General features: G+C 39.4%; 1 protein-coding gene across 1 annotated transcript; it reads left to right on the forward strand.

The window, feature by feature from the left end:
• Window positions 1–23: 23 nt before the first annotated feature.
• LOC146329108 (uncharacterized) lies at window positions 24–17,215 on the forward strand. Its single transcript, XM_084718099.1, has 25 exons — window positions 24–138; window positions 467–538; window positions 656–741; window positions 945–1,018; window positions 1,568–1,656; window positions 1,741–1,815; window positions 1,915–2,008; window positions 2,149–2,308; window positions 2,849–2,988; window positions 3,234–3,345; window positions 3,760–3,877; window positions 4,142–4,282; window positions 4,644–4,757; window positions 4,920–9,050; window positions 9,317–9,526; window positions 9,611–9,801; window positions 10,013–10,165; window positions 10,957–11,047; window positions 11,971–12,175; window positions 12,806–12,942; window positions 13,167–13,457; window positions 14,004–14,105; window positions 14,230–14,547; window positions 16,679–16,724; window positions 16,997–17,215. Exons 2-25 carry the CDS (start codon window positions 500–502, stop codon window positions 16,999–17,001), a joined length of 7,122 nt encoding a protein of 2,373 aa, XP_084574225.1. The 5' UTR covers window positions 24–138; window positions 467–499; the 3' UTR covers window positions 17,002–17,215.
• Window positions 17,216–18,077: the final 862 nt, after the last annotated feature.

An 18,077-nucleotide genomic window follows, 5' to 3' on the forward strand; every position in this document is an offset into this window, starting at 1 on the left:
TGAATTTGATCTACTTTCGCGTGGGGACTGTTTATTTCGTAGCTGTAGCTCAATGTAGTTAGACGAAAAGGCTGCACATCTCTTCAGAGAAGCAGTAACTACAGTGCAGAAAAGCGGATAAAGTCTTTGGCTTTTACGGTGAGTCACTGGCAGAAAGCAACACTTTATGACCGTTGGTCTTTAAGGATTAAAGCTAAATAACACTCGCTAAGTTACAGTTAATCGGTGTTACAGAAACTGTTAGCCAACGAATACAGGTTAACATTAATGTAGCTAATCTATCTTTGCACTAAGTTAGCATTCTGTGAGTATATCAAGAGTAATTTAGGATGCATTATCGATAACTTAATTAGTATGTTATATAGTTGTCGATGAAAATTGCGTTAATGTTAATGAGCAAAGTTAATGTGCTTATTCGTTAGCTTGACAAACATTTGTTTAGACTTTTTTGTTTCTTTGTTTCCAGGTTAAATCCCTCTGGGATAAAGGGTCAGCCAAAATGGCCATTAACTTGGGTGTTAAGGCTCTTCTCGGCTGGGTGAGTTAATTTTAACGTCTCCAATAAAGTGCAAATATATTGAATTCAGCGAAACTTACTACGTAGTTGCACTAATATTTAGTTAGTTAACCAACTTGTCAAATGATTTCTTTACAGGTTAACAGTATAAAACTGTGTGACCGGGAAGTAACTATCGGCGAGTTACAAGATGGGACACTCTTGCTAAAAGTTGTTTATATGCTGTAAGTAGGAACAATGTGTTGAAATGCTGTCTGTGTAAACAAGGGCAGGTCTGTGACTATGGAACTATTATTATTACTATTATTATTATTATTATTTATTATTAAAATGCTTTGCTGGTAGTAGGTTCTTGACAGTGAAGAAATGCTGATTCTTTGGGGTAAAACCTACATTTTATTCTTGTTTCACCTTTGTGTCACCTCAGGAAAAAGGAACCCAATCCTTGTTTCAGTAATTCCATTGAAGATCGATTCAGGCTCATTGCAAGCTTCCTAGAACGTGAGTTTCTCTGCCTTTTAGCAATATCTTCAAATATAACTTGTTTTAACTGTGATTTTCATCAAGGCTATATGTTTACTAAAAAATATGTGATAGAGTCTCCGGTTTCGATAATGTTGTAGTGTAGTGGTAGACCTTTCCTATTGCTTCTATGTGTTAAGGAAGTCCTAACATTTCCCAGATTTATCACTGAACTGACTGCATATAGATAAATGTGATATTTATTTTCTTATCTGTTGAGATTAGGTATGCTGTATTTCTGAAAGTGTCACCCTTGTAGCTCAGTAAATGAATTTATAAAATGATGGTGTGTTCACTGATGTCCTCTGTTTGTAAATTTGAAAGCTGTTGCACTGTTGACGACACCTTGCATCACTGTTGGGTGTGGTCTGAAATAGGTCTATTCCCTTTTGCACCTGTAAACGTGCCAGGGTGTAAAGGACACGCCCTGACTGCCACTTTTCTATTTATGTGAAGCTACTCTTTAAGTCTTGCACACAGACAAATGTTCACTTTTCAGAATTAACCTCTGTCTATTTTATCTGTTAGGGGATTGCAGATTCAATGCAACCAAAGGCACTTCATTGTCTTGGGGCAACATAAGAGATGGCATCAACTTAACAGTAGAAATTGCAAAGGTATAAAACAAAAAAAAAAATACAATACAGTAATTCAAACACAGACATGGACCCACTCTGACTCATTGTTTGTGATATCACCAGGTGCTTTTGTTGCTTGTATACCATGACATAATGAATGAACGCTCCACTCTGAACATGTTGGAATGCGATGTGGAGGTAAGCACAGAGCTTGACCACTGAGATATATCACCTTTACTAACATTTAATTCTGTGCCAATTTATACATATGTATATACCCCTATTCTTTTCTGTTAGCAAGAGATAGCAAACCTAACTGGCTCCTTTGTGATGGAGAGCGATGGCTGTGTTTATCTGAGCAATGGACTGGATGCCTATTTGTCGAGGAGACGTAAGTCAAAGCTTTTTAAAATCTTCTCATAGCAGAAAGCAGTATTGCACAAATTGTTTCTGTATAACACCAGCTTTCTGGTTTGAATTTATTATGCAAGCCGTAAAATCTAACAAAACACATCTCTCCATAAATTTCAGACTTGCCTGTTTCTCGTGAAATATTTGAGCGATCAGAAACCACGTCTACCTCCAATGTGTCGACTATCTCTTCGCTCTCAGATGACGACTCCCCTGTTTTCCACCGCACTCAGAAGGTCACATTTGTGGATGTACAAACTGTGGCTTCGTCCTCTGTCAGGTATTGGGGTGGACTTGAATTTGTCCAACACAGCATATTCATCAAGTGTGAGCAAGGAAATTTTTGCAGCCAGTGTTAATCCAAACTTAGCCAAGGTTCTTTAAATTATGTTTCATGAAAATGCTTAAACTATCATTAAGAAGCAGTTAAGTGAGAGTTTTATTTTCTCATGCCATTATGGTATAATAATGTGGTACACCATTGTGGTGTGTGTGGATGGATATGATATTCATCAATTGGACCTCTTCACAAGACATTTTTCAGCTCAATTCGCTGCATGTCTCCTCTGAAAGACCTTTAGCCTGAATTAGGATTCATGTAAACATTAAAGCAAATAAATTCACCATACTTAACTAAACTTGCAATAACTAACTACTTATCATACCATGTGAAAAAGACTAAATTTGTAGTTGCATTGCATGAAAACACTCTAATATGTATGTTATATTTAAGTCCCTCCATATCCGTTTATATTTGCAGTTTCGTGGGATATTACCATTTAGATTCTAATTCAGTACTTGATATGCTTTATTCCCACAGCAAGTCTCCTTTGCAGGATATTATGAACACACCAAAGTTTCAGATGAGAAAGATGCAACGACAGATGATCAAGGATAGAGACTACAGAGATGGGTTGGAAAGGGAACTGGCCAGCAAGCTTGCACTCATTGCACAGAGAGGTAGAGCATTTAAGTGTTTGTATTTGGAAAAACAATGTTAGCTAGACTGATAAGAGAAACAGGCAAAACTATATGTGCTTTAGTTTTGCTGTTTCTTTTACAACAAATTTGAGTGTTTTGTCAAAGTATGGCTGAAAATGAACACCAGTTAACTTAATATGCTCTGCACAATAATTTTGCCTGCCATTTATGTTTTTGGTTCTGTTCTCTGTAACTTTAACTCTGTTCTATACTTTGTTTTTCAGAGACCCTTATTAACCAGTTACAGTACCGCCTGAATAAGTTGAAAGAAGAGCAAGGGAATCAGGAGCAGGTTACGAGGGAGCAAATCAACGAGCTTGAGAACAAGAACAACTCGTAAGTATCTTGGAAGAGAGCTGAACAATTTTTTAGACCTATTTGTTGTTGCACAACAGTGATAATAACACATTTTTATACTAATGACATCTGTTCAGCTTGAGTTTTAGAATAATATTTACTTCCACAGGCTGTGACACCTCCCTTGCTAATTAAAAGTCTCAGCGACCCTTGTCCATTCTAAATTGAATTTAGACAGACTACACTATTTGTATAGAAGTTACAAAATATTATTTTATTCAGACTACAGCAAGATTTTGGCCCTGTAGCCTACAAATATTAAGGGAAATTATTATAAATGAAATGAGTCTTACATTGTCTGTGCACAAACATTTATTTCATAAAAAATGTCAAGAATTTGGTCTGAAAGTGATTTAAGAAACAGCATTGCTAACTTTTTTTTTTCTGTCTTAGGTTACAAATGCGTTTTAATGAGATGTTAAAGGAAAATAAAGACTTTAAGAGTACCTCCTCACTTATGGAGCGCAAAGTGGATGAGCTCACTGAAGAAAATGGTGTACTCTCGTCCCAGGTAATGATATGCAAAGGTTCCCTCTGTTAAATGCAGTTTCTGTCTTAATCCCCTTATAAATGAGACAGCAGTAATGTGCAATTCTTATGTCCCTGAAAATTTCATCATGAGCAGACTTCCTCTGAAACGAAGCCATGTGAATATTCAGGTGGTGTCAAGTTTCACTGGGTGCAGTGACAGTAGCAAACCTGTTGCTGTACAATGTTGAAATCAAAACTTTCACTTAATACAGATTGTAAAAGCTTTCTCTGGATATTTTTGCAGATGAGAGCAGTGTGTTCACAGCTTACCATCTTTGAGGCAGAAGTTGGCAGGTTGACAGAAACACAGGCATCTGCTCAGGAGGCGTGGAAAAGTAAAACAGACCACCTCGTGTCTGAACTCAGCCAAGCTACTGCTCAAAAGGTAAATATGTCCTCACAACAGAAGTTGCATCAGCAACTGCTTTTGGTTTGTTAACTCTTTAAATGATTCAAATGCTGCCGACTAGAAATAACATAATTAAAATAATATTATTTAACAATATAACTGTTATAAAAACACTATAAAATGTAACAATAAATTATAGATCTTTCTTTTTCAACTCTGGAAATCATTAATGTGCAGTAATTCCACAAACAAATAAACAAAGTAGAAACATAATAGGAAGAAAAGCAAACACTAAAATATTTGACTTCATAAATCAGGTTTTTTTTCATGGCTCTGATTATATTTTGTGTTCTACACAACTGAGTTTTATCGCAATATTCTCCCCCTTCTTTCACAGGAGTTACTGACTGAACAAATCCAGATTCTCCAGGGAAAGATTTCCTGTTTGGAGACTGAAATAAGCAGGGCCTCTAAGGAAGAAGTAGGAGAGAATATGGGCCCTGTTATGGAGGTAAAGTCCGTTATTCTTTGTAAAGGCTGATAATTGTATAATGAAACTGAAATCAGAAATTTGAATACTTAAACTTCAAGTCTGCATCCCCCCCCCCCCCAGAAAAAAAAACGTAGTTTGGTGTGAATGGTTACTAATTGTCCTCTCTTCTTAAATTGCTAGAGAGAAATGTATGAGACTGAAATCAACGGTTTGAAGAGTAAGCTGGAGAGCACATTTTGCTCCCTGAAAAAGGCTGAAGTGGAGATTCAGGAGAAAACACAACAGCTGGCAGGGTGCCAGGAAGAAATTACTCAACAGAAAGAGCTCCTGAAGCAACAGAAGTCCCAAACTGATGAAATGATTCAAGCTAAAGATGACACTATAGACAAGTTGCAAAAGGAGATCGCTGAGCAGAGATCAGTCCTTCAGCAAGAGATCCAGGATCTAAAGCTGCAACTTGAGCAACTTGAAGAGCAGAAAGCCACACAGATGACCAGACTACAACAGCATATTGCTGCTTGTGAACAAGAAGTTGAAAAACTCAAGGAAATTAAGAAAGAGAAAGAAGACCTTCTGCACCAGACTGAAGAGAAGGTGAAAGATCTTGAGACAAAGTTATCTGCTGCCAGTTCTCTCTTGGCTGATAAAGACCAACAAATTAACACTCTGAGAGAAGAAGTTGACATTCTTACAGATGAAACCAAAAGTAACAAAAATGAAATTCAGGCCAAAGAAGAAATGCTTGCCAAAATACTTCTGGAGAAGTCTAATGAGCAAGAAGTGTTTAATGATAAAATCCAGACCTTAACTGTCCAGGTGGAAGACCTCCATGCATCTCTCAAACAGGCTGAGCAGGAAATTCATCTTAAGCAAGACCTACTGGCTAAAACCCAACAAGAGGGCATCCAACAAAGGGAGGTACTCCAACAACAGATTGTGACCTGTGAAGAGGAGATTCAGAAGTTAAATGATGAGATAAAAGTGAAAAATGAGCAGCTTGTTATTCTACAGAATGACAGTTCTCGCCAGTGTGAATTGTTGGAGCAAGACATTCAGGGTCTAAAAGGCCAACTAGAAAGTCTGACCGAGTCTCTCAGAAAGGCTGAGGAACAAGTTCAGGCTCAGGAGGTTATGCTTAAAAAGCAAGAGCAGGAAAGTGCTCATCAGGCAGAGATCCTGAAGCAACAACTGTCTGCTTCTGAAGAGAGGGTAAGGATTTTGGTGGAAGAGATCCAGACTAAAGAGGAACAGATGAACATGTTGAAAAACCAGAGTTCAGAGCAGTCAGAACTACTACACCAAGAGATCCAAGATTTAAAGAAACAAGTTGAGTGTCTCGGTGCTTCACTGAGGGATGCTGAGGAGAATTTGCAATCCAAGGAAAATCTGTTTGTTGAACAGCGTCAACAGAGCAGTCAGGATATGGAGGAACTCCAGACACAGATGGTGGCATCACAAGATGAGGTGAAGAGGCTAAAAGTCGAGATTCATTCAAAGGAGGAGCAGTTGATTCAGCTGAAGACTGAGACCTCCACACACTCAGAAATGCTACAGCAAGAGATTGAAAGTCTGAATAAACAAATACAAAGTATGAGCAATTCTCTTGCTGCTGCCAAGGACCAAGTTCAAGCCAAGGAGGATTTGATGGCCAAGCAGGAGCAGGAGAACAATTTGCAGATTGAGGCACTTAGAAATGACAATTCAGTTCTTGAGCAGGATGTTAATCGGCTGAGGGACGAGATTCAAACAAAGGAGGGCGAGATTAACATGTTAAAGTTGGAGAACTGTAAGGAGTCAGAAATGCTTCAGAATGAGATCCAAATTCTTAAGGACCAAGTACAAAGTTTGAACGAATCCTTGAAGACCACAGTCGAGCAGGTTCAGGCTAAAGAAAATCTCCTCGCTCAGAGGGAAACGGAAATTTCTCAGGAAAAAGATCAATTTCAAAACTTGATGACAACCTCTGAAAATGAAATAAAAGAGCTTAACGAGCAGATCCAGGCTAAAGAGGATCAGCTGGTCACACTAAAAGAAGAGACCTCCATACATTCTGACATGCTACAGCAAGATATCAAATGTCTAAAAGACCAACTAGCTAATATGAGTGACTCTCTCACAAAGGCTGAAGAGAAAGTTCAGAGTCAGCTGGTTATGCTCAACAAACAGGAAGAGGAGAGCACTCATCAGCAGGAGCTCCTACAGCAACAACTGTCAGCTTCTGAGGAAGAAGTGAGGAAGCTGAAAGAGGCGATCCAAGCTAAAGAGGAGCAGATGATACTGCTCAAGACTGACAGCTCAAAGCACTCGGATCTGCTACGTCAAGAAATTCAGAGTTTAAAGACAGAAGTCCAGTGTGTTAATTCCTCACTGAGGGATGCTGAGGAGAATTTGCAATCCAAGGAAAGTCTGCTTGCTCAACAATGTCAACAGAGCACTCAGGATATGGAGGAACTCCAGACACAGATGGTGGCATCGCAAGATGAGGTGAAGAGGCTAAATGCAGAGATTCATTCAAAGGAGGAGCAGTTGATTCAGCTGAAGACTGAGACCTCCACACACTCTGAATTACTACAGCAAGAGATTGAAAGTCTGAATAAACAAATACAAAGTATGAGCAATTCTCTTGATGCTGCCAAGGACCAAGTTCAAGCCAAAGAGGATTTGATGGCCAAGCAGAAACAGGAGAGCACTTTGCAGATTGAGGCCCTTAGAAATGACAATTCAGTTCTTGAGCAGGATGTTAATCGGCTGAGGGACGAGATTCAAACAAAGGCGGGCGAGATTAACATGTTAAAGTTGGAGAACTGTAAGGAGTCAGAAATGCTTCAGAATGAGATCCAAATTCTTAAGGACCAAGTACAAAGTTTGAACGAATCCTTGAAGACTACAGTTGAGCAGGTTCAGGCTAAAGAAAATCTCCTCGCTCAGAGGGAAACGGAAATTTCTCAGGAAAAAGATCAATTTCAAAACTTGATGACAACCTCTGAAAATGAAATAAAAGAGCTTAAGGAGCAGATCCAGGCTAAAGAGGATCAGCTGGTCACACTAAAAGAAGAGACCTCCATACATTCTGACATGCTACAGCAAGATATCAAATGTCTAAAAGACCAACTAGCTAATATGAGTGAATCTCTCACAAAGGCTGAGGAGAAAGTTCAGAGTCAGCTGGTTATGCTCAACAAACAGGAAGAGGAGAGCACTCATCAGCAGGAGCTCCTACAGCAACAACTGTCAGCCTCTGAGGAAGAAGTGAGGAAGCTGAAAGAGGCGATCCAAGCTAAAGAGGAGCAGATGATACTGCTCAAGACTGACAGCTCAGAGCACTCGGATCTGCTACGTCAAGAAATCCAAAGTTTAAAGACACAGGTGGAGACTCTTGGCTCCTCCCTGAAGAAGGCAGAGGTGAATATGCAGTCTAAGGAGGATCTGTTGTCTCAACAACAACAAGAAAATATTCAACAGAGGGAGGCACTCCAAAATCTGCAGGAAAAAGTCAAACAAGTGGAGATTTTGCAGACACAGATGTCTTCACAGAAAGAAATGATTCAAAAGCTAACTGAATCTCAGAGTGAGAAGGAATGCCTCCTTCTGGAAGCTGAGGAGAAGCTTCAGAACCTTCAGACTGAGTTGTCTACCGTCAAAACAGTCATAACTGATAAAGACCAAAATCTGAAAACTCTCAGAGAAGAGGTCGCTGCCCAGGTTAACTTGGTTCAAAAAGCAAAAGAGGAAGCTGAATCCAATGAGAAAACGGTGGCTGAGATAAAGGAGGAGAGCTCCAAACAGACAGATGCTCTTAAACATGAGATCCAGGATCTGAAAGCAGAGGTGGAAACGGTTTCTCAAAATCTTTTGGCTAAAGAGCAAATGTTACTCGAAACTAAGCAGGAGACTTCTCAGCAGATAGAGCTCCTTAAGCAGCAGCTTGTCTCAGTAAATGCAGAGACACAGGCTGCACAGGAGCTGCAGCTCGCCACTGTTAGGGAAAAGGAGGCTCTTGTTCAGGAAAAAGAACTACTGATGGCTAGGATACTCCAGGCAGAAACAGATCATATAGCTCTGGAGAAACAACTTGAAGCCGTGGTCTTTGAAAAGGAGAGACTCGCTCAGACCAAACAGGCCATAGAGAGAGAGAACATAGCCTCCCATAAACTAGAATCCGTGCTACAGCAAGAGTTGGAAATACTGAAAATGGAGAAAGAGAAGCTCTTGAAAGAGAGGGGAAGAGCTGAAGAAACTGAGATGGCAGTGAGAAACCTGCAGGAACAACTTTCAGCTAAATCCGATGCTGCAGAACACTACAAGGCACAGGTTGGTGTTACCACAAATAATCCCAACAGAAATAACACAGTTCAGTTTCATTACTTGTATATCTGTACATATCAAAATTGTTGTCAGTAATAACGATTTAAATCTGTCTTTCTGCATGTTACTCATAACGTCACTTTAAGTGGTCTTGTTCCTAGACTACAGCTTCATATGCTTACTTTATTGTTCTCTCTGTTTGGTGTCAGACAAGTAGTCTGGACTAAGATTAATGTTATTATGATATTTGTTTTATTACCACAATTCCATAGATGGAGAAGGCAGTGAGTCACTACAATAGCAAGAAGCAGCTTCTCCAGGAAAGCCAGGAGGAGGTGGCTGAACTCAAGCATTCCTTGGAGGTTAAAGAGCGTGAAGTTAAGGCTGTTAGCACGCAGAACAAGGTGCTCCAACTGGATTTGGACAAGGCCCAATCCAATGAGCAGAAACTTATGAGCATGGTGGACAGTTTGAAGGCACAGGTTGGTAATATATTTTGAAACATGAGAAGAATTCAATACAGTGAGCATGACCACACATGTTTACACACATCTGTTTACTTTTAGCTGGCCTTTGCTGACCATAACCTGCGGGCACAGAATAAGATTCACGGTAATGAAAGAAGTGCGACAGAGTTGTGCTACCTGGATGTTCCCAATGCACACCCAGGTGTTCACACTAAAGCACAAGTAAAGAGGGCCATGAGCTCTGACAGCCTGGACCAAAGTTCTCTGGAAGATTCTCTGAACACCACAAGGTAATATACTGTTAAGAAGCATGAAAATGTTTAGGGCTGCAGATTTCCCTTGATATGATCAAAAGGACTAGAAAATTGTGGTAGAAGATCCTGCCGTTTAAACTTAAGTTTTTTCTTTTTTATATTTGAAAGAGAACTAAGATGTCTTGCAACAGAGGCATAGTGGAAATCTGTTGTGATTGTAATCATGCACAACTCTCTGTTTCTGCAGGAAACTCTCATTGCCTGATGAATCAAGCACGCCGCTCGTTCGCAGCTCGGAGCGCTTGGCAGCCAAACGGCGGGGTCTACAGGCTGAGTCACTGGAAACCCTTTACTTTACACCTATAAACAACAGACAGATCAACAGGTACGTCACACTGTTGTGACAGTTGTGGTATTTCACAGCCACCTTTAGGTTTTTCTTTAGGATGGGAGAGTGAGAGTGGTGGGTGTTGTTGAGTTCCACTAAGTTTTTCAGTATATAGTTTACTAACTGTAGATGTGAGCATCTTTGAATTCTTCAGCTTTACTCAACTTTCTTTGCATTAAATTGTGAATATATGCTCATATAATGTTTATTTGGGTTGATTTAATCTTTTCTTGTAATATGAAAATCTGTGAGTTTATTTTTGGCAAGACAGGACGTCGCAGTCATTAAAGTTCCATTTTATACTGTGGAAGTTCCCCCGTAAAAACCAGTATGATTACAAAGCAGTGCTCATTGAGACCAGTTTAAAATCTTTGTTTAGCCCGACCCTGTTATCAGTCACTTGTAACCTGCTTGACACTTCTTGGCATTTCTTTTGCTTTTATTGAACCATCTAACAACAGTTATGGAACTTGTATGGAGATAGAGGTAAAAAAAAAAGATGGGACATATAATTCACTATTGTTTAAATTAATTTCATTATAGCTTATTCAAATAAAAGGTATGATTAATGCAAGAGACAGTAGTTGCCTGATACTGATACTTTACTAACTTTAGCTGCAGCTCATCTAACTCTCATTATTTGCTATTTATTAAACCCCTTGATTTATCTGTTTTAAATATTTTCTGTAAATTGTAAATTCTTCCTTCCACATACATGAAATTTCCTGGTTGTTGTATAACCATACCCACTGTTTTTTTTTTCATACTCTTCCTTGATCCTCGTTTTCTTTTTTATCAACCAGGACCAGTACGTTGGATTCGACCCGTAAAAACCCAACTTCATCTGTCAAACGACGTAGGACTACGCAGGTTATTAACATCACCATGACCAAGGTGGAGGAAACTCACTTGCACACTTACTGCATGTTGTGCATGTTCACAATAACACGCACTGTTGAATAATCACCACGCTGTTTAATATTCACTGTGGTTTCTGTCTCACTCTATAGCAATTGTAGTCATTATGAAACTGGAGTGTATTTTAAGGTTTCAGCTGATTATCTAACTCAGTTCTTAATATCTTTAATCATACTTGTTATTTTTAAAGGCACAGTTCACTCCTAAATCAAAGCAACATATTTTTCTACCAGCCTGTAGTGTTTTTTATCCATCTAGATTACTTTACTGTCAGTTGCAGAGTTTTGGAGATCTCGGCTGTGGAAATGTCTGTTTGCTGTTGAATATAATAGAACTAAATGGCACCCATCTTGTGGTGCTAAAGTGCCAAAAAATACATTTTTAAAACTCAACAACGTGTCTTTCCAGAAGTAATGTCCCAGTTAGTCAAGAAAATCCACAGACCTTGTTGTGAGCAGTTTCATGTAAGAAGTACTTTCTTTCTACAGTATAAGCCACCCAAACCACTTTTTTCTTCTATAAGTAAAATAGTTACTTCATGAGATGGCACATAACAAGAGATATTGCTGTTGAGGTTGTTTTTTTTTTGTTTTGTTTTTTTTGGTGCTTTGAGCACCACAAGCAGAGGCAGATGTCTCTACAACTGACATCTCCTGTAACTCACACCAAAACTATCTAGATTGATAAATAGCACCACAGGCCAGAAGAAAAATATGTATGTTTGGATTTGGGGTAACTCTTCATTTACCCAGGACATTTTTGTCCTAGTTTTTAACTTTCATACTAAAACAATTTTAACTGGCTGAACCCAAATGTTTTAACTTGCCCTTTCAAACATCCCCACACTCCCGCTGCAGTATTATTGTATCCCTAATTGATTGTTGAACACTGATCTGTAGAAGACCCCAGGTGGCACCGGCGGTGACCTTGATGAGACTTTCTACAGTCTGGTCTCAGCTCGCTCCCAGCCGAACCTCTCCAGTGCCCACTCTGCACAGCCTGCGTCGACAGAGCTGTTTGACAGACCGGCCAGAATGGCGGGCGCTGCCAATGACCAGCTCATCGGTCTTCCAGGGTACAGGCGGAGCACAATCCACTCACAGCGTAAGTGGACACCTGGCCCACTCGCAGGAGGTTGTACTGTAGAGTGAGAAATCAAGTGAGCGGTCAGTCTGGGAAAAATGAAACAACATGCAAGGCTGGGACCCACATTGATTTTCATTGACCGTTTTCTCAATTAATCAATAAATCATTTGTTCTGTACAACATCAGGAAACTGTAAAGGAAGGTGGCGTCATCAAATGTCTACTTTGTCCACCCAACAGGCCAAAACCCCCAAAATATTCAATTTATTAGAAGGCAAGACCAAGAAACACTAGCAAATGCTCACATTTGACAACTTATAATCACATTCACATGAAAATTATTTGAACAGTTAATCGATTATCTGATCGGTTTTCAATTTTCCCTTGTAAAATAGGTATTCTGTCTTGCTCTGTGTATAATGATGCTGCTAAAACGACAGTGCAGTTATTTGACTGACAAATCGAGGTTCAGATCTGCAGCTTTTTGACTGATGAGTTGACTCAGATGTTTAGGGGGAAGTCGTATTAGTTAGAATACATAAACGTAAAAAATCTTAGCTCTTGACTACTGTAACTGTAAAACCCATCTGTGCTTATTTACCAGTAACTAATAACTAAGTTTCTTTTCCTACGTTGGTTTTGGCTTCAGCCACTAGTACGTTCTGCGTGGGGGCAGAGAATGAACCAGATGGTGCACCTGAAGACTGGATGAGGATTGCTGAGCTCCAGGCCAGGAACAAGGCCTGCCTTCCTCATCTAAAGAGCAGCTACCCTGTGGAGTCTGACGTTAGTAGAGAGGGACACTTGCACACATACACGCTTAACACAACAACCATATAGTTTCACATAGAGGTTAAAGATCCTTGTCTGAGCCATTTTACACAATGCCGAAATATTACAACTGCAGCTGTAAAACATGATTTTAATATTAGGTTATGTTGCTCTGAGTCACCGCCCTCAATTCTTTTTACACTACTTTTATTAAAACCCCTCTTTGTCTCTTCTTCTAGACTGCCTGCAGCGCTTTCCTCTTCACAGATGAAGATCTCCGTACGGGTGACCCATCTGACACAATCCGTCGGGCGTCCATGATGCCCGGCCAGCTGCAAGACTCTCTCACTTCCCATCGACTCTCCCTCATGATGGGACAATCAGGTGCCGCAGCCAACACTCGTTCCCACCGTCTGTCGTTGATGCCGGGCCAGCTGCCGTCAAAAACTGTCAGCTCCTCTCAGCTGAGAAGTCCAAAAGGCACAAAGCGGTCTTCATCTACGTTGTCTGTACATCAGCTTTCACCAGAGGTTAGTTTGCATCATGCACAAAAATAATCTTGTTACTTTTTCTCATTTTTGAGCCTGACTGATGCGCAGAAAACAAATGTTTTATACGCTACACTTTTATAAATATTTGACCTTTTTATTTTTTCTTGAACTTTCCTCAGATGCTTTTTTCCTTCTTTGTAGTTATTTATAATGTAATTGCTTAAGAAGTTTATTGTTCAAAATGGACACTTATTGGTAGTGTCATATTTAACAATCACTTTGTTTGTCAAGGACCTGCCATGTCTTTGTCATTAACAAAAAGACCAAAACTGGGTAGTCTTGGTTAAAAATGGAGAATGAAAAAAAGAGGACAGGCAGGTGACATGATTTTTGAAAATCATTCTTCAAACTAGAAAGTGATCAGGCCTTTTTGTTGGTTGCTTATTTTATTGATTATCTTAGAACTTGCTCTTGGATCATAGCCGTTGTACAGAAAATTATACAAATGTAATTTAAAAAATTACCATGAATCATAAATGTAACTTCCTGAAACTCCCTATTGTCTTTTTCCTCTCAATGTGACAGAAAAAGGTGAAGTCCAGCTGCTTCCCTCGTCCACTCACTCCCAAAAACAAGAACGTGATGAGTGGACGTTCCAGCTCTCAGCTTCACCCTGCCCTCAGTCCAGTGAGTGTAATACATTCACACACACACACAGACACACACATAATTATTTGTTCAAATCGTCATGGAACACAGTCATACACATGATGTTTTGGTTGCTTCACTAACAGCTGTATTGTCCTTTCAGGCTGATCGGAGGCAGTCTATGATGTTCACTATTGAGAACACCCCTAAAAAGAGCAGCTACTTAAAGAAAGGGCTGGACAAACTACGCAGCTCCGCCCGCAAATCTCCAGGAAAACGCTCAAGGAAGTCGCCCGCTCAGACGTCCGCCCGGAAGTGTCAGGAAAACATGCCTTCAGGAAATTCTCGTGCTGGGGTGGGAAGAGCAGGCAGAATTGGCAGCTTTAAGTCACCCCAGGTGGCAACCAAAGGGCAGAGGAACTCACCACGAGCCACCAGCAGGACGGCAAAGTCTCCTGGGCTCACGGCTAGTACTCGCAAGGTAAACGCACACAGACAAATCCATCCATGGTTTAATAAAGAATTCTTCAATAATCATTTGTAAGTTACCCTGTGGAGTTTCCACTGTCTGCATTTTATTGCCCATGTGAGCATGCTGCTTGTTGTGTAGGGTGCAGGCAGCGTTTGAGGCATGTAGATATGGCCGATAACAGGGTTCATTTAACGTTCAATAAACTCACGTGTAATTTTAAAGCAGCATACATTTGTTTAAAACAATCAAGATACTCAAATACAAATTATACTCATCACATGAAGACATGAAGTGTGGATTGGTCCAGATTGACTTGACGGTTGGTCCACATCCTGACCTTGACCTGCACTTTGAGAAACGTAGAATCTCTATCAGCTGATAATTAAACAGCAGCAGGTAGTGGTAAACTTTCATTTAATCTTTTTTCCAGAATGAAAATGAAACGGTCTCTGTTTAATAATAATGTCTCTATGACCCATATAAGCAAACGAGACCATCTGCAAGGTGATCATCTATTTCTATATAGTTGTTCTTCATGGTTGCCACTGGCTCTGATTCACCATGAAATCAGATTAAATGAGCCTGTTTACATTTTTACATACAAAATTACAATGAGTAGCACCATAGCCAGTTAAAATGAAGCAGGAAAAGATTTTTATCCAGATCATTTTATTTTTGATGTTATATTTGTTGTTTTTTGTTTGGTAGCAGTGTTGTCTCGATACTGGAATTTTACTGGAATCATTTTGATACAATACTTAACAACATCAATATTCAATACTAGTTTTGGTGGTGATAAAACTAGTGCTTTTGTCCATAAGCACTCTGAAGTCAACAAAATAAGAAAGTTTCTTGTAGTAGATTCAAGAGTTTGCTGAGGCACACTGCTCATTGTGAAACATTGCTGCCCTCTGTTGTCAGCAGACATGTACATCATGTCACCACCACCTCATACTGCATATACTGGGAGCAGTGTTGTCTTGATACTGGAATTTTACTGGAATCATTTTCGTAAAATACTTGGAAAAATATCAGTATTAAATACTAGTCTTGAACCATGGGGGCGGGGGGGGGGGTGTTAACTCAACATTGAGGGCATAAAATTTTAGATTTTTATTAAAAGATAAAACAAATCTATAACATGACAACAGACATGGAAAATTAAACAAGTGATGAGAAGAAGACGACACTGTGAGTAAGTGAGAGGAGATGGGAATATGAGGGCACCGCAGCAGTGTGTGTCAACACACACCTCTTTGGAAAGGAGAGAGGGAGAAAGTGCAGCTGATACTGGAGTATTGATACTGCAAAAAATGAGTATTGAAAGCATTTCAGATATTCAGTATTGATGTATGGATAGTTGTTAGAACAACATACAGCTGTACAGCTGCCTTAATGGTCTCAAACTCCACAGAATACTTTTAAGAGTGATTCACACTCAGAGGGCAGTTCCACTGAAGAGTTTGTTAGCAAAAGCAAAACTGGTTGTGGTTTATTCCTTTTTTAAGAATGGCATTTATCTGCTTTTTAAAACGAACTCGTAGATTCAGACCCACTAGACCTTTTTCACAGCTGTCATTTTGACATGAAGCGGGGGTAAACACAGGTGTTGCCAATGATGTATATCAGTGTTGAACAGAGTTGGGGTGCTGCTGTTGTGCTCCTTGTAGCTCTGCTAAAGTGTACAAATGTAACGGGACCTTAATTAGTGTCATTGGTGACACCTGTGTTTACTTTACTGCTTGATATAAATATAGCTGCCATAAAAAAACTCTCTTCCCCTGTACTGTGGCTTTTCCATGTTCCATAATTTTCCTTCCTCATTTACACATTAAGGGGACAGAGGACTATAACGCAAACTAACACAACACCACTAACAACAGCCTCAAAAATGGTTGTAGGGTTGAATCAACACCTCCGTGTCTCCCTTAAAAAAAGTAAAATGTAAGATAGAATTTATTGCAGGTCTCTTAGATTGCATGAGTGTACCTAATAAACCGGTAACTGTGTGTGTATATTGTGTAAACTACTTGAGATGGATTATGTGTGGTTGTCTCAATAGTGATTTATCTAATGAAGCATGAAATATGTGTTTAGTTGTTACATCTGTGTAACTGCTAAATCTGAACACTGTTTTCAGAAGCGTGCGACTGTAAATGAAGAAAACCTCGCTGGAAGCCTTAAAAGGTCAATTTTGTTCAGTAAAAAGTATCTTTAATTTGGTGAATGGGGGTTTGCTTCTTAACACTGGCTGGTTGTTGGCTCCCACATTATGCTATAATAACTCATGGTGTGATCATTTCATATATCAACCACGGGGTTATCCACATGTCTCAACAACACTACACGCTATCAGCACTTGGTCTCAGCTCTTACTAATTAAATGTCATATTCATATTGTATTGAAATGCATTCATGTGAGCTTTGTTTTAATCATTTTTGCTTTTATTTCACAGATGATGATGAGGAGGATGAAAGTGTGAGGACATTTTCCCATGTTGGAGTTCTGATCGTCTACAGTTTTACTTGATACTTTGTTTTTCTTTTTTCTTAAACACATTTTTATTTCTGTCATTGTCCATCAGGACCTTTTAAAGTCTTATCTTAAACAACCTTCATATCTTTATGTTCTCTGTATTATATTTACATGTTTTCTTCAATAAAGATGTAAATTACACCTTGTGAGAAAGCCTCCTAGATGAACCTCTCAGAGTTAGCAAGCTACAGTCTTTTGGCTAAATGAACTCCTCATGTCATACGACTTTTCCATATCGTAATCATGAGTTCACAGGGGTTTCACATTTTATTTGATACCTTTGCGCTAAGCATTTTTAATAGTCTTCATGACATGTGACTCAGTGACTCCAAATCAGTAGGGTCATTCTGCACCTCTCCTGGACAGTAGATGAGACCAGGCGGCTGCAGCAGGACGTGGTGACAAGAAGCTGCAGTCAAGTCAGACAGTTTCCAGCTGCCTTCAGAGAATAAATGAGAAGTGAAAGAAATATTCACATCCTGTTAGATCCATCTGTGGGTAGGGTTGCCATCTTCATTGTTGAAAATAAGACATTGTGCCAAGGGACCCATTGCCTGGAGGACACAAATAAAGCAAGGGACATTCTGGTGAATTTTTATGCAGCAATTAGTACTTTTAATGCATCAAATTATGTATCAGCCCTCTGCTACTCAATGTACATAAAATAAAAAAAGTCAACTCTGTGAGTGTAAATCCCCACCAGGCAACAGAACTGCTTTTTGACACTGTCTTTCAAAATAAAAAGCACCAGCCTTTATTATTATAACTAAGAGGACTGAGTTAAAATAAATAAACATGAAAAACAACGAGTTATTAATGTCATTTACAGTCAGGAATAATCTGTAAAAGATGAGCTTGACCTTTGTCCACATTAATGCTAATTGTTCAAATGGCACAATAAACAGTCAAAAGACTAGCTTGCTGAGACTTGAGCAAACAGGAAATTTTAGTGTTCCTCTCACAGACTTTGAAATATTTTCATCAATGAGGTTCACCGATTAAA

This window comes from Lutjanus erythropterus, chromosome 4 (assembly GCF_056507025.1).
Source record: "Lutjanus erythropterus isolate fLutEry1 chromosome 4, fLutEry1.hap2, whole genome shotgun sequence".
Lineage (NCBI taxonomy): Eukaryota > Metazoa > Chordata > Actinopteri > Lutjaniformes > Lutjanidae > Lutjanus > Lutjanus erythropterus.